Source organism: Charadrius vociferus, unplaced genomic scaffold (assembly GCF_000708025.1).
Source record: "Charadrius vociferus isolate BGI_N301 unplaced genomic scaffold, ASM70802v2 scaffold110, whole genome shotgun sequence".
NCBI lineage: Eukaryota > Metazoa > Chordata > Aves > Charadriiformes > Charadriidae > Charadrius > Charadrius vociferus.
This window is the reverse complement of record NW_009646761.1, coordinates 284,761-297,044: the sequence shown is the minus strand read 5'-3', so window position 1 is coordinate 297,044 and position 12,284 is coordinate 284,761. Positions and strand designations below refer to the sequence as shown.

Below are 12,284 nucleotides of genomic sequence, written 5' to 3'. Positions count from 1 at the left end.
CAGGAAAGAATTTTACTAAGATTAATATTCAGGATTTATACATGATTGTGTATGATTCTGTACAAATTAAAGGGCCAAATATATATGTTGGCGGCATCGGTTATACTTACAAACCTTTACTCATATTTCTTCTGACTGAAGATAAATTATGTGCAGAAAACAAAACCATTTATTTAGACTTCTGTGAAATCCCATGCAGTCAATTAATGAATCAGGTATTTTCTTACAAAACCAGTGACAATTATCCAAAACATGCAACTTGACTCTCAAGAGAAAGGAAAATGAGGGCACTGAATCTTCTCCTTAAATTTCACAGTGTGGGACTGTTAGGCTACTTGTATGACCACATGGAGTAACTGTAAGTCTGCACAATTTAGATTTCATTTTTCTTATGACATGTTGAAAAAAACCCAACATAGACTTTGTGGCATTTAGTTTCATACAAATAGTTGTAGCAGGTAGTTTTGTATGAACAAATTTACGTGCAGCCAGATAATAATAGAGATGGAAATTAGACAGCAAATTTACATCACAGAAGAAGAAATAATTTACTTTTTAAATGACCTGGCATAAATGCAGTAAGGTTACAATATTCAGTAACAAAATTTTGAGTGCAAAAGAGACATTTTCTAATTTGTGTCCAGGTATTAACTGACAGAACAGACAATGTAAGGCTGATACTTGAAATTAACAAATGCTTCCTAAGAAGCAGAGTAGGAAATACTTTCTTCACAATGCTGCTCAGAGATACTGAGCAATTTCTGGAAAAACGTTCACATGTTTCATTATGCATGCTGTGAATTGGCAGCCTAAATCCACTCTCTTTAAAAAAATGCATTATATATATAATTGGTGTAGTCCATTTCATCTGAATTTAGAGAAGGGATTCCATTTGAAATTAAGAAACATATAGTTGTGTACATGTAAGTGTCTATATTTAAGCTAACCATCTAGGCTCCCATTTTAGACAGTGGCAAAAACTCCCTTCAGTTGCTCTCATATCAGAATTTATAGTAGTTTGTGATGTCCTGAGATATCTGAGGAGACATTCGTTAAGACTGTCTTAACACGACACCATTCCCCACTGAACTGCAACTAAAGCTCAGATGGGATATCCTAGGGTGTTACAAAGAGCACCAGACCTCTAAGGTCAGGCATATGAACGAAGCCATGAGATCAAGTCAACAGAGCCAGTAAAGAACTACATCTATGGAGCTGACTAAATGGAGGTATCTACTTCAGGACCAGGAAGTAGAGACTGTAAAAAAAGAGTCCTTTTCCCAGGAGGACTCAAGGTTTTGAATCCCAGCAGATAGAATTTGTTCCCTCTGAAGCCTCGAGTCATTCTGTTGTTTAGACATGTGCTCGTGCTCAGTGTTTCCTATTGAGTGTCTCTATATGACTATGCTCCACTGACTCTCATCTTCAGATAGAATAGCATTGATTTTCTCCTGAAGTGCTATTATATTTTTCCTGCACAGGGCTCTGGAAAGAACACAGATAAATGAAGAGGTTTTGTTAATATGAAACTCAGGGACTATTTTAAGAAGAACCTTGGATGTAGTTTTATGAAGATTTCCTCCTTATAAATAATGCATAGGTAGTCTGCTATGTCATGGAGCTCATTCATCTATTTCGCTGGAGTAATTGCTGAAAAGGAATATATATCTATAGGTTAAAATGGCACATCCATCAGCTCATACAAAAGTAGATTTAAGACTTACTAAGAGGAGACTTAGTTATGGGATAGCCTTTATGAAAGTGGAAAAATCTTGGCATGGCAGCCAAATGACACTTACAGCAGCCAGACATACTTGTATAGAACCAGACTGTTCAAAATGCAGAAAACAGTCCAGTACGTTGTGTTTAGAGTGGCAATGAAGACAAAATTATGCCAATGCAACCAGATTAGAAACTTTCTCCATTTTGAAGAAAAATTGATGTTATATTTTCTGCTGTTTGGGGTTTTTTTCTCCACTTGTGAACGAGCAATCTCTGCAGTTGTCAATTGGTAAACATTCATATTGTTAAAATGGAACAGATGTAGGATTTACTCTTTGACATGAAGCAGGAATCAAAGGTAATGGTACTGACAGCCTTATGGGAAGATTGTGAAGGCCCCCAAACATATTTGTTTTGGCCAGGATTGAAATAAGCATTTATATGTTATGACTCTCTGAATATGACTCCCTGAATTACCTCAGAGAGAATGAGAATGAGTATAAGGTGAATGTACGTTATGACTAAGTCTTGGATATGAACTGGGCCATGGGAAACAAAATACAGAATATGAAACTTTTACCTGAGAAATTATCAAGTTGTTGCTGAGCATTGAGTTCGGCACTATAATGTTCAAATACAAAGAGGCATCACTGGTGAATAACAAAGAGATTTCAATAACAAAGATAACATGTCTCAGACATTATCAGGAGAAACCCAAGGAAAATCTATTGCAACCTGTCTTCTACCGGAGGCAACCTTCAGGGAATACCACTGAAGTCTGGGTAGACCCAGATTGCAAAACCTGCTCTTAAAAATTGCTGATGTCTTGGGAGGCATCTCAGGCAGCCTGGACTGATTGTTCTTGCACTCTGTGTATTTTGGTTTGCAGAAGGCACCCTGTCAGAATGCCTGCAGGTGTTAGATGATGAACCTATGGAAGCTGGTTTTGATGATATTCAGTCCTTACCTTTCTTTTGGAGAATGGAACCTTGGGTCTGATTCAGAGCACGTAGATTCCTCTGGTAGAAAGACCTTGGGGTCTGACTTTCTAGACCACTGCTCCTTTTTGAAAAGCATCTCCAGAGATTGGAGCTGTCAGGAATGGGACTTTCCCTGAGGCAAAATAAGGACCTCGTGTGGCTGTCATTCAGGGACATGACAGCCACACAAGGTGAGCAGCACGTGATGCCTCAAGATTTGTGGTCAGACTTTCTGGATAGCCAGTGCTGAATTTAGGCTGCAGAGAAATATCAAGAAAACAGAGAAAGATTCCAGCCTCGGGATGAATTGGAGGATCTTAACATAATGCTAGTACCAGGTTAATGTGAACTGTGCTAAAAGAATCAACCACAATCAGCACACAAACAAGAAAATTTAATGGCCTAGGAACAGAGATGCTCCATTTTATACAGTGACAGGTACTGGATATGGCTGAGTCTGTGTGTCCTTGGTTGGAAGCACAACGATAGAAGAGGTACATGTGGCACCTCTGTAATTCTCTGTCTCGATATTGATGTGCACCCATCAAGAGTGGAAGATGGAGGGTTTGTGTGTTCTGAGGAAATGAAAGACAAGATGTGAACTCAAGCAATAAGCCCTGACTGCCTGCACTGATTAATTGTTAACTCATTGGCTTTTTCTTGGACTGCTCCAACTTGCTCTTTGAGGAATGAAACAGCTCCAGAGAAGGTAGCTCTCAGCAGTATAGAAATTAATCAGGCTGTGACACTTTGGCCTCAAGATCAGGCACTGGGCCTTGTCCCCCTTTTATTTATTAGTAAAACTGTAACCATGAAGACTATTTCTCAGAAGAATAGTGCTGAATAGGAGGTGTATATTTATAGGAAAAAGATATTGGACAAAATCTTCAGTGCTACATCAAGTGAAGAATGGAGGGACAAACCATAAAAATAGGGACTTAAGAAATTCACGATGTATTTTTCTGCTGATGTCTAAAACTGAAAACTTCATCATTCACATAAGAGCATGCATTCTTACTTATTTTTATGCACTTATGTTGGAAAGCGTACATTGTCGCTCACTTAAATTTTGCCTCCATATGCACAGTAATGTACAGTCAATGTGTTGTATCAAGCATACTTCTACTTTTCTCCAATAAATGTCAATATATAATTGCAGCTGGTATAATACCAAACATCATCTTGTGATACAAAGACAAATTGATGGTGCAATTTCATGTGAATGACTTTTGGAATAGGGTAATTTTATATAAATATTTGAAACAGAAGAGGGATGGATTTTAGATTAAATGAACTCTGGGTCTTCTACCTGCAGAGAGGATGAGATTAGTGAGAGGTCCTTGAGGAAGAAACCGTTCATTTTTATTTGTTCCATTCCTTTTAAAAGAGAAACAGCATTATACAAAATGGCCTAAAATTCTACTGAGTACAGCAGAGCACCTCCTCCCAGGCATGAGCCAGATTTTTAGGTAGAAAAAGCTGTATGTCAGTGGTGAAGGATAATCTATGTGTGGGTGGGTGTTGCAGGCATAACATTATTAGTGCATCGTCATTTTCCCATTGTAGAAACGCACTGACTGACTTGTGGAAAAATAGCTGTGATTCCTAGTCACCACATTTTCAGTGGGTACAGTCGAATGGAAGATACAAAAGTGTTTGAAGAAAGAGAAAACAGTGAGATTCCGGCACCCTGCCTGAAGCTTTCTGAGCGGCGTCTCAGAATAATTGACAAGCGTGGCTTTTCTCCTACATTAGGTCTGCAATTGCATTCCATGCACCCCATTACATCTGGCAAGGTATCTGTCATTTTCACTGAAGCTCTAAGTGGTCAGTATGTATAAGGGGAAAAATTAGACAACAAATGGCTGATTCAAAGTCTGCTCATATGTCACGTCTACAGATCTGACATGACTTTGGAGAACACAGTGCTAAACCCAAAGTCTTTGCCTTCTTATACTTTTCTTTAAGAATAAAGCATTTCCATGTGGTAGGACCTGAAAAAAAGATGGATATAACCTAGGAAAACAAGGAAATCACATTTCAGGAGCATAATGGTCTATACAGAAATATACAAAAGCCCCTCAAGGATAGACAGCTCTGTTATCTATGAAAATATAATAAAATAAATTTCACTGATATAATTTGGTTTCTCTTTCTCAAGATTTTAAAAAATATAAACCAAGGTTTCTCTTAGAAGAAAAACTTTACATTGCAAATGGAATTGCTGTGAGTTATTAATCTTTACAGCAAATAAAATATTTCTGAAGGACAGTAGAAACAGTCTGCTCTGCTACAAACGAGTAGGGAGACGAGCTTGTGCAAAGGTGATGTCATTGGAATCTGGCAGGGAATGCAGCTTACCAACTAATGGAAAAACTGTGAGAGCCGAGCAAGTAAAAAGGAAAATGAAATACACCTAGGTGAGCCTTGGGGGAGTTTTCAGTAAAAATATTTTTTGTTTCTTTTTTTGAGGCACAGTCTGAGTTTGCTCAAGCCTGTAATTCCCAAAATATTTGAGAGAATTTGGCTGTTAAATGCCTTGATTGCTGCTGCCAGAACAAAGTCTCATCGCACAGGATGTAGACTGCTTTTAAAATCTGAGTAACTTCATGTAGGTTGAAAGTAAAAAGCATCTTGGAGGAAATCCTTAGCAACCTGCAGCTCTGGGGCCATAAAAAGCATCTAATTTTGGGCTGGCAGGAAGAATATTAACCTCAGCCTCCTGCCATTTGTCCTCACATTTTTTCCCAGCTACGGCAGCTTCCTTCCAAGCAATGGAAATTCACTGGCTTGGATGGCAGTCTAGCCAGCACCTAACTGTCTACTGGGAGATCGATGGGAGGTAGAAACTCCTGATGCCGAGAACCTGGCAAACTGTTGACTTTAGATTTTGAGCTGCAGTGCACTGATGAATATTAAGGAAAAGCCATTAGTCGTTGACTGTTGGCTCAACAGCACCTGCTGCTGAATTCAAAGGATCTTATTAACATGGGGTTCAGAGGTGGTGGTGATCTGTGTATACACAAACATGCTAAAAATGGAAAGGAGGAAGCTGGTGTCATTAACTCTGTTTATCTTCATGTCAGAATCCAGACAAAACTCCATCAAACTGAGGTCTGGTAATCAGATACTGTCCAATCTAATGATATTTCCTTTGAGTGGCTATTAAAGGAGGTTAAAGGGAACGTTTTGTGTATTCACCTCAAACACACTGTGCTTCAGTCTGACCTAGACAGATCAAAATGTGTTTGGAAGTTAATATGGAGAATCACAGATGAGACACAAGCAGAAGTTACCAAAAGACTCTGCTTACAGAGTTACAGCTAATTTTCAGCATTCTGTTTTCCTTAAATCTCTTACAGTTATTAATCTGGAGTTTACTAAATGGTACCTTTCTCCCTGCCACTCCCTTTTGAAAACTTCTAGCTTGTTTCACTACACGAAGGATGCAAAGGCAACCTGGTGAACGGGTGAACAAGCAAACGCAATTTCTAGTGGTCTGGATAATCTTTCTTAAAGTCTGGACAGCAAAATGGTGGAGATATTTTTCCCCCTGCTTGTGACATTCAGCAACAGAGAAGGCGTGACTCACACAGTACCTTTGCCGACACCTGCATGCTGTTTTCTTGCATGTTCATGATGGCTTCGGAAATCTTGACATCAATAGGATCCATGACTGATTCAATGTTGAATGGTCCCTCTAATCTCTCCGCTACCAGAAGCATAGCATCTGTTAAAACACAAAGCAGCCATTCCCTTAAAGAAGGGATACTTTTGGGTGCCTCAGACAGACCAGCATCACCAGCCAAGAGGCGTGGGTACCAAGTGCTCTCAGGCAGGATCCTGTGGGGATGTGTGGCAGCGGGACAGTGAAGACTGCGGTGCAGTTTCCCAGCTGTCAAAACTATCTTCCCCTACCACTGCCACCACAGAAAGAGGAATAAAGATTGTAAAAGTTGGATTAATAATTGTTGCCATAGCATTATCGAGCTTGGGGTAAAATTATTTTCCACAGCGTTGCACCGCTTGAAGCAGCCGGTGCTCTGGAGTGTACTTGTGTAGTCTCCTTCCTGACAAAAAGCAGGATGATAGAAATGTATCCCTGGGGTATGTTCTTAGAGTTTGTGTGAAATGATGAAAACTTTGATATGATATATCAGGGTGTTATAATTAAAGCAGCTGTTCTTTCTGACCTTAATGATCTCATTTTCTTGCAATATGAACAGCAGATGAATATTGGATTTCTGCCACAGCATATAGGTATAAACCATGATTGCCTTGCTACATTTTCAAAACACGGTTGAAAGTTGTATGCAGAAAAATATATTTTTGTATGTTTTGGATTTTAAAAACAATTGCTTGCTTAGTTTACATTAGAGCCCCTCTCCAAAATAATTTTATCTTTTTGTGTTCATTAACAGGTAAAAAACAAGCAACTGAACAGAAATTAATAACAGTAAAAAAGGTTTTGCCATATGTTTGTCTATGCACAGACAGAGATTCATTACAATTTCTGTGTCAATAGCCATTGATAAACTGGATTTATACTATACTTTTGAACATCACATTTGATCCTTGTCTCATGTGTTCGCATCTAAAATTTTCAGCATCTAATTATCTTTGAACAGATGCCACTTGCAATTTTAACATGATAAACAAAAATCTTCACGTGCTCTTTTTTTTTTATCCCCCAGGCTTAGGCTCCAAAGGGTGTTAATCAGACTTCCTTCCAAAGCAGACCCCACGCATGCTTTGCTGTGGTAAGCACGAGTCCCACGGCAGTTATGTGGGGAAGGCACGGAGCACCCCATAGCCCCGACAGCACCGTCAGCTCTGCACTTGGCTGGGGAGTCCCAGGACTTCTTTCCAGCCTGGGTGCAAACTTCTCCCTCCCCACAGGAGCACGTGCGCATGGACGTATGGGAAGAAGAGGCTGGTGTCTCACCCTGCCAGCTGAGACACTGACACCTGTGCACGGCCTGACATGCGGGTTGCAATATGTTGTTGTATGCAGTCAGTGCATGCTTAAAAATCCCATGGAAACTGAAAGTACTTGGCACGTAGTACCTAAGCACTGTTGCAATTTCAGGTCTAATGTTTCACAATACTTTTAGTCTGGAAAGATTGTAATGCGTTCTTTGGAGTGGGGCGTATAGCACTTGTTGCTAACTGTGAGAAATGGTGAGATGATAGGAATTCAGTTTCAAACAGAGATGTTATTTTGGGTCTACATTATTTTAAAATTCTTTAGTTTAAACCCTTGTCCAGTGGGAAACTCAGTGAAAACAGCACCTAACTCAGATAAAGGCAACAAAACAGTTTTCCTACACACACACACATGCACACGCACATGCATATGCTTAAAGATTCCTGCAATAAGTTAGTAATTTTTCCACACACAAAGAGAAATTGTAAGTGTGGTCTAGAATAAAGGATTTTCTTCCTCACACATTCAGAATGACTTGTATAACATGTTTATGCCTTTGCCCTTTGTGACTAATGTGCTCAGCAGAAATCCTAGCTGCCACAACGAGTACTGGGCATTGTTACAGCACAGGTCTTGGTGGCTGGACTTTGGTGGTTTAGTCCAGGTTAGGGTTAAGACTAAGGTTAATGCATAAAACAGTCACACGGTTTTGTTCTGTTTTGGTTTGGTTTGGCATGGTTTGGTTTGGTTTTTTTTTGGTAGAAGTAGCCCACAGTTTAAGTTGAGGACAGGGTGTCTCTGTGTACAAGCACGCTTTTGTTTGGGAACTAGCAGGTTGGACAAGTCTAGTGCTAAGCTCAAGTACATATTTGGGATGATGGACTGTGTTGAAGTGGAGTTTGGTAAATAGGTAATTGCTGGAGACCCTTCATGAGAACAGGTGGTGAGTCTGCTTGATGTTTCTTCTGATGACATGGGGCACTAGTTCTGAATTAAATTTTGAAGCAGGATCTACATGGCAGAAAAGTGCATCGTCCTTAACTAAAAAAGAACCACAGCTTTAATTGTAAGAACAGCCTTTCCTCAAGTAAAAGACCTTCAACTTCAAAATTAATACTTCTAGGACATGCAGACTAAAGATCTGTGCCTGGCTTAGGTGTATCTTTAGAAAAAACATCTTCTAGTTCATGCCCTTCTGTTTTCTGAACCTTAACCCTATCTGTGGGCTTAGTCTTTCCACTGGAAGTGGGCAAAGGCTGAGAAAAGTGAGTAATTCCTGGCTGCCAAAGGTCTCTGTGAGCTTTGTGCTATGTTGAGCTTCCTTGTTTCATATAGTATGGTATGGGTCTGATGGTGGGTTCAAAAGGTTGGGTTCAAGTTAAGGATAGAGTCAAGTTTATGATTCAATCAAATGCATGCGCTACAGCTTTATGCTAAAAAAAAGGGAGAGGAGAGGGGTGAGGAGAGGAGAGGAGGGGAGGGGAGAGGAGGAAAGGAAAGGAAAGGAAAAGAAAGGAAAGGAAAGGAAAGGAAAGGAAAGGAAAGGAAAGGAAAGGAAAGGAAGGAGGAGAAGGAGAAGGAGAAGGAGAAGAAGGAGAAGGAGAAGAAGGAGAAGGAGAAGGAGAAGAGAAGGAGAAGGAGAAGGAGAAGGAGAAGGAGAAGGAGAAGGAGAAGGAGAAGGAGAAGGAGAAGGAGAAGGAGAAGGAGAAGGAGAAGGAGAAGGAGAAGGAGAAGGAGAAGGAGAAGGAGAAGGAGAAGGAGAAGGAGAAGGAGAAGGAGAAGGAGAAGGAGAAGGAGAAGGAGAAGGAGAAGGAGAAGGAGAAGGAGAAGGAGAAGGAGAAGGAGAAGGAGAAGGAGAAGGAGAAGGAGAAGGAGAAGGAGAAGGAGAAGGAGAAGGAGAAGGAGAAGGAGAAGGAGAAGGAGAAGGAGAAGGAGAAGGAGAAGGAGAAGGAGAAGGAGAAGGAGAAGGAGAAGGAGAAGGAGAAGGAGAAGGAGAAGGAGAAGGAGAAGGAGAAGGAGAAGGAGAAGGAGAAGGAGAAGGAGAAGGAGAAGGAGAAGGAAGGAGAAGGAGAAGGAGAAGGAGAAGGAGAAGGAGAAGGAGAAGGAGAAGGAGAAGGAGAAGGAGAAGGAGAAGGAGAAGGAGAAGGAGAAGGAGAAGGAGAAGGAAAGGAAAAAAGAGCAAAATCAAGCAGTATATCCCAGATTGTCTGTATTCTTTAATTGCAATCTCCTTCTCTGGCTTGGAATGCCTCTGGACCACTCCAGGCAGCTATTCACAACACAAATCTGTGGAGAAGCTAGCCTGAAGCAATGAGGCCGTGAGCAAATAGTATCACTTGACCTCGGAGCCTGGAAATCTTTTATTAAGTTAGCACTATAGGAATATGGCTAGGAACCAATAGCTTAAGGGAAAACTTTATTCTGAAATATCCATACCTTTATTGATGACAGATACATCTTTATGTCAGCAGTCTGTATTTTTGTTTTGGAGCTAGAATGTAAGACAAGACTAGTGTTAAACTAGAGGCCTATATGGGGACATATCTGAAAAGGCAGAGTCTGAGAAATGGATTAGATGCTGGGATGAGAGATGTTTGAAGGGCTAAGGTAAAACGGGTCCCTCCTGCAACACTATTTCTGAGGCTAACACCAGTTGTGCTTGCAGTTAAGGCTCACGTTAGGGCTCAGCTCAGTCTAGAAGTCTCGGGCAATTGCACAGTTCAGATGAGCTCTTGCACAAACGAAAAACTGATGTTTTTTGAGGACTCATTTTATTTTCTTCAGTTTCAGCAGGTGTGTGGGGCCACGGCTGATTTAGCAGTGACTGGGCTGCCGGGTTACTCCTGTCTCCTGGTAGGAGTACTACAAGCTCAGTCAAGCAAAAAAGGATGAGCAAGTGCCGCTTCTGTGAACTCCAAAATGATTTTCTCAGCCTCTGTCTGACTGAGCTCTTCCTTCTACCCTTTCTCTGACCCTCATGTTGTCCCCAATATTAAGTCACACCTATCCAGATGATATCTGACAGCCCTAGACTGAGAGAAGCCTCGAAGAGCAAGGCAGCCATATTACTGTAGGTGCGCAGGCCCCTTGGGAATATAATCACTACTGTAGTTAATTAGCTTCTATCTACTGATTTTTTTAGTTAGCCCTCAGATTAAAATTCAGAATGAATTTCCTATCCTTAACATTGATCTCTAGAATAAAACAACACACCGTGTGTTGTCTTCAGGTGAATACCTCCCTTGGAAAACATTCCCTCAGTTCATTAGGTTGCATCCTTTTGTTTGCCAACCCCAACCCTCACTCCAGTGCTAAACCTTATTATTCACTTGCACAATTCCATATGAACACGTGCAAGATATACACACCAAGTATCCTATGCAACTGAATGAAATAAAAGCTGTTATTTTGAATATAGTGAAAATCAGATGAAATGTAATGTTCTGAGATCTATGACAGGGCAGTCATAATGATGTCATGGTGCTTCCCAGGCTGTAACTCTTGAAATCTATAATCACGTAACAACAAAAAAACACTCTGTTGTCCCAAGTCTCCTTTTTTTCTCCTAAAAAATGTTATGAATATTATTACAGGAGAAGCTGTAAAGCTTTCAAAATGAAGTTAATAAAACCTATATGCCTCAGTCTTGAAATCTTAATTCTCAAGAACAGACTCCCGAACTCAAAAAAAGCCTAACTCAATTCAGTGGAACTCTCTGTGTTGGTTTAAGAATTTCTCAGTCAGCTCAAATAGTAGATATTGGAAGCTTAATTATTGTTTGTGTTGCAAAACCCTGAAAACTGATTAACTGACTACCTTTTTTTTCATTGTTAATAGGACAGTATTGTTCAATTACATATGTTCTTTATTTTTTCCTCATTTGCATTTTTCAAAATCTGCTTTGTTTAGGCTACACACGTATTTTACCTCTCCATATACAACAGCACTTGGCAAAAAGCTGGAGTCTAGCTGCTGGGTGAGTGGATCAAGAACTCAGTTTAGGTAAGTCATTCTTGCGTTGCACATTTGTTAGTGACTTGGAAACAATAAACATGACTAATTGCTCACTTGAGGACATGGGTTTTGCAAAACAGTCCTGAGAAAGTGCGGAGCATATGGCACACTAGATTCACTGTCAGTGCCACTGCTCTTGACCTCTCCTGTTAGTTGCATGTTGCTCAAAACAGAAGTGGGGACCTTAATGATGCAGTAAAAACCCCAAGTTTACTGCAGTCTCAAGGTGTACTCCCAGGCGTCCCAAAATGTCTCTGCTGGCTGACCACAGCAGTTCTATTTAACTGCTTTATATTCCCTTGTCCACACCAAGAAATATCATAGATATTTGACAGTGGCTCTTAGAATCATAGAATGGTTTAGGTTGGAAAGGACCTTGAAGATCATCGAGTTTCAACCCCCCTGCCATAGGACGGAACCCCTCCCACTAGACCAGGTTGCCCAAGGCCACGTCCAGCATGGCTTTGAACACCTCCACGGATGGGGCCTCAACAACCTCTCTGGGCAACCTGTTCCAGTGCCTTACTACCCTCAAAGTGAAAAACTTCTTCCTAATGTTTAATCTAAACCTGCCCTCTTCCAGTTTACAGCCATTCCCCCTCGTCCTGTCACTACATGCCCTAGTAAGAAGTCCTTCCCCA

At 40.6% G+C, this 12,284-nt stretch overlaps 1 protein-coding gene across 1 annotated transcript in view; it reads right to left on the bottom strand.

Annotated features, from left to right (window-relative positions):
• The window catches only part of GPC6 (glypican 6), a 353,913-nt gene that overhangs the window by 62,875 nt on the left and 278,754 nt on the right, over positions 1 to 12,284 (bottom strand). The window contains exon 4 of the mRNA XM_009891883.1: positions 6,302 to 6,432. Within this exon, the coding sequence (XP_009890185.1) occupies positions 6,302 to 6,432 (131 nt within the window). The remainder of the gene's footprint in view (positions 1 to 6,301; positions 6,433 to 12,284) is intronic.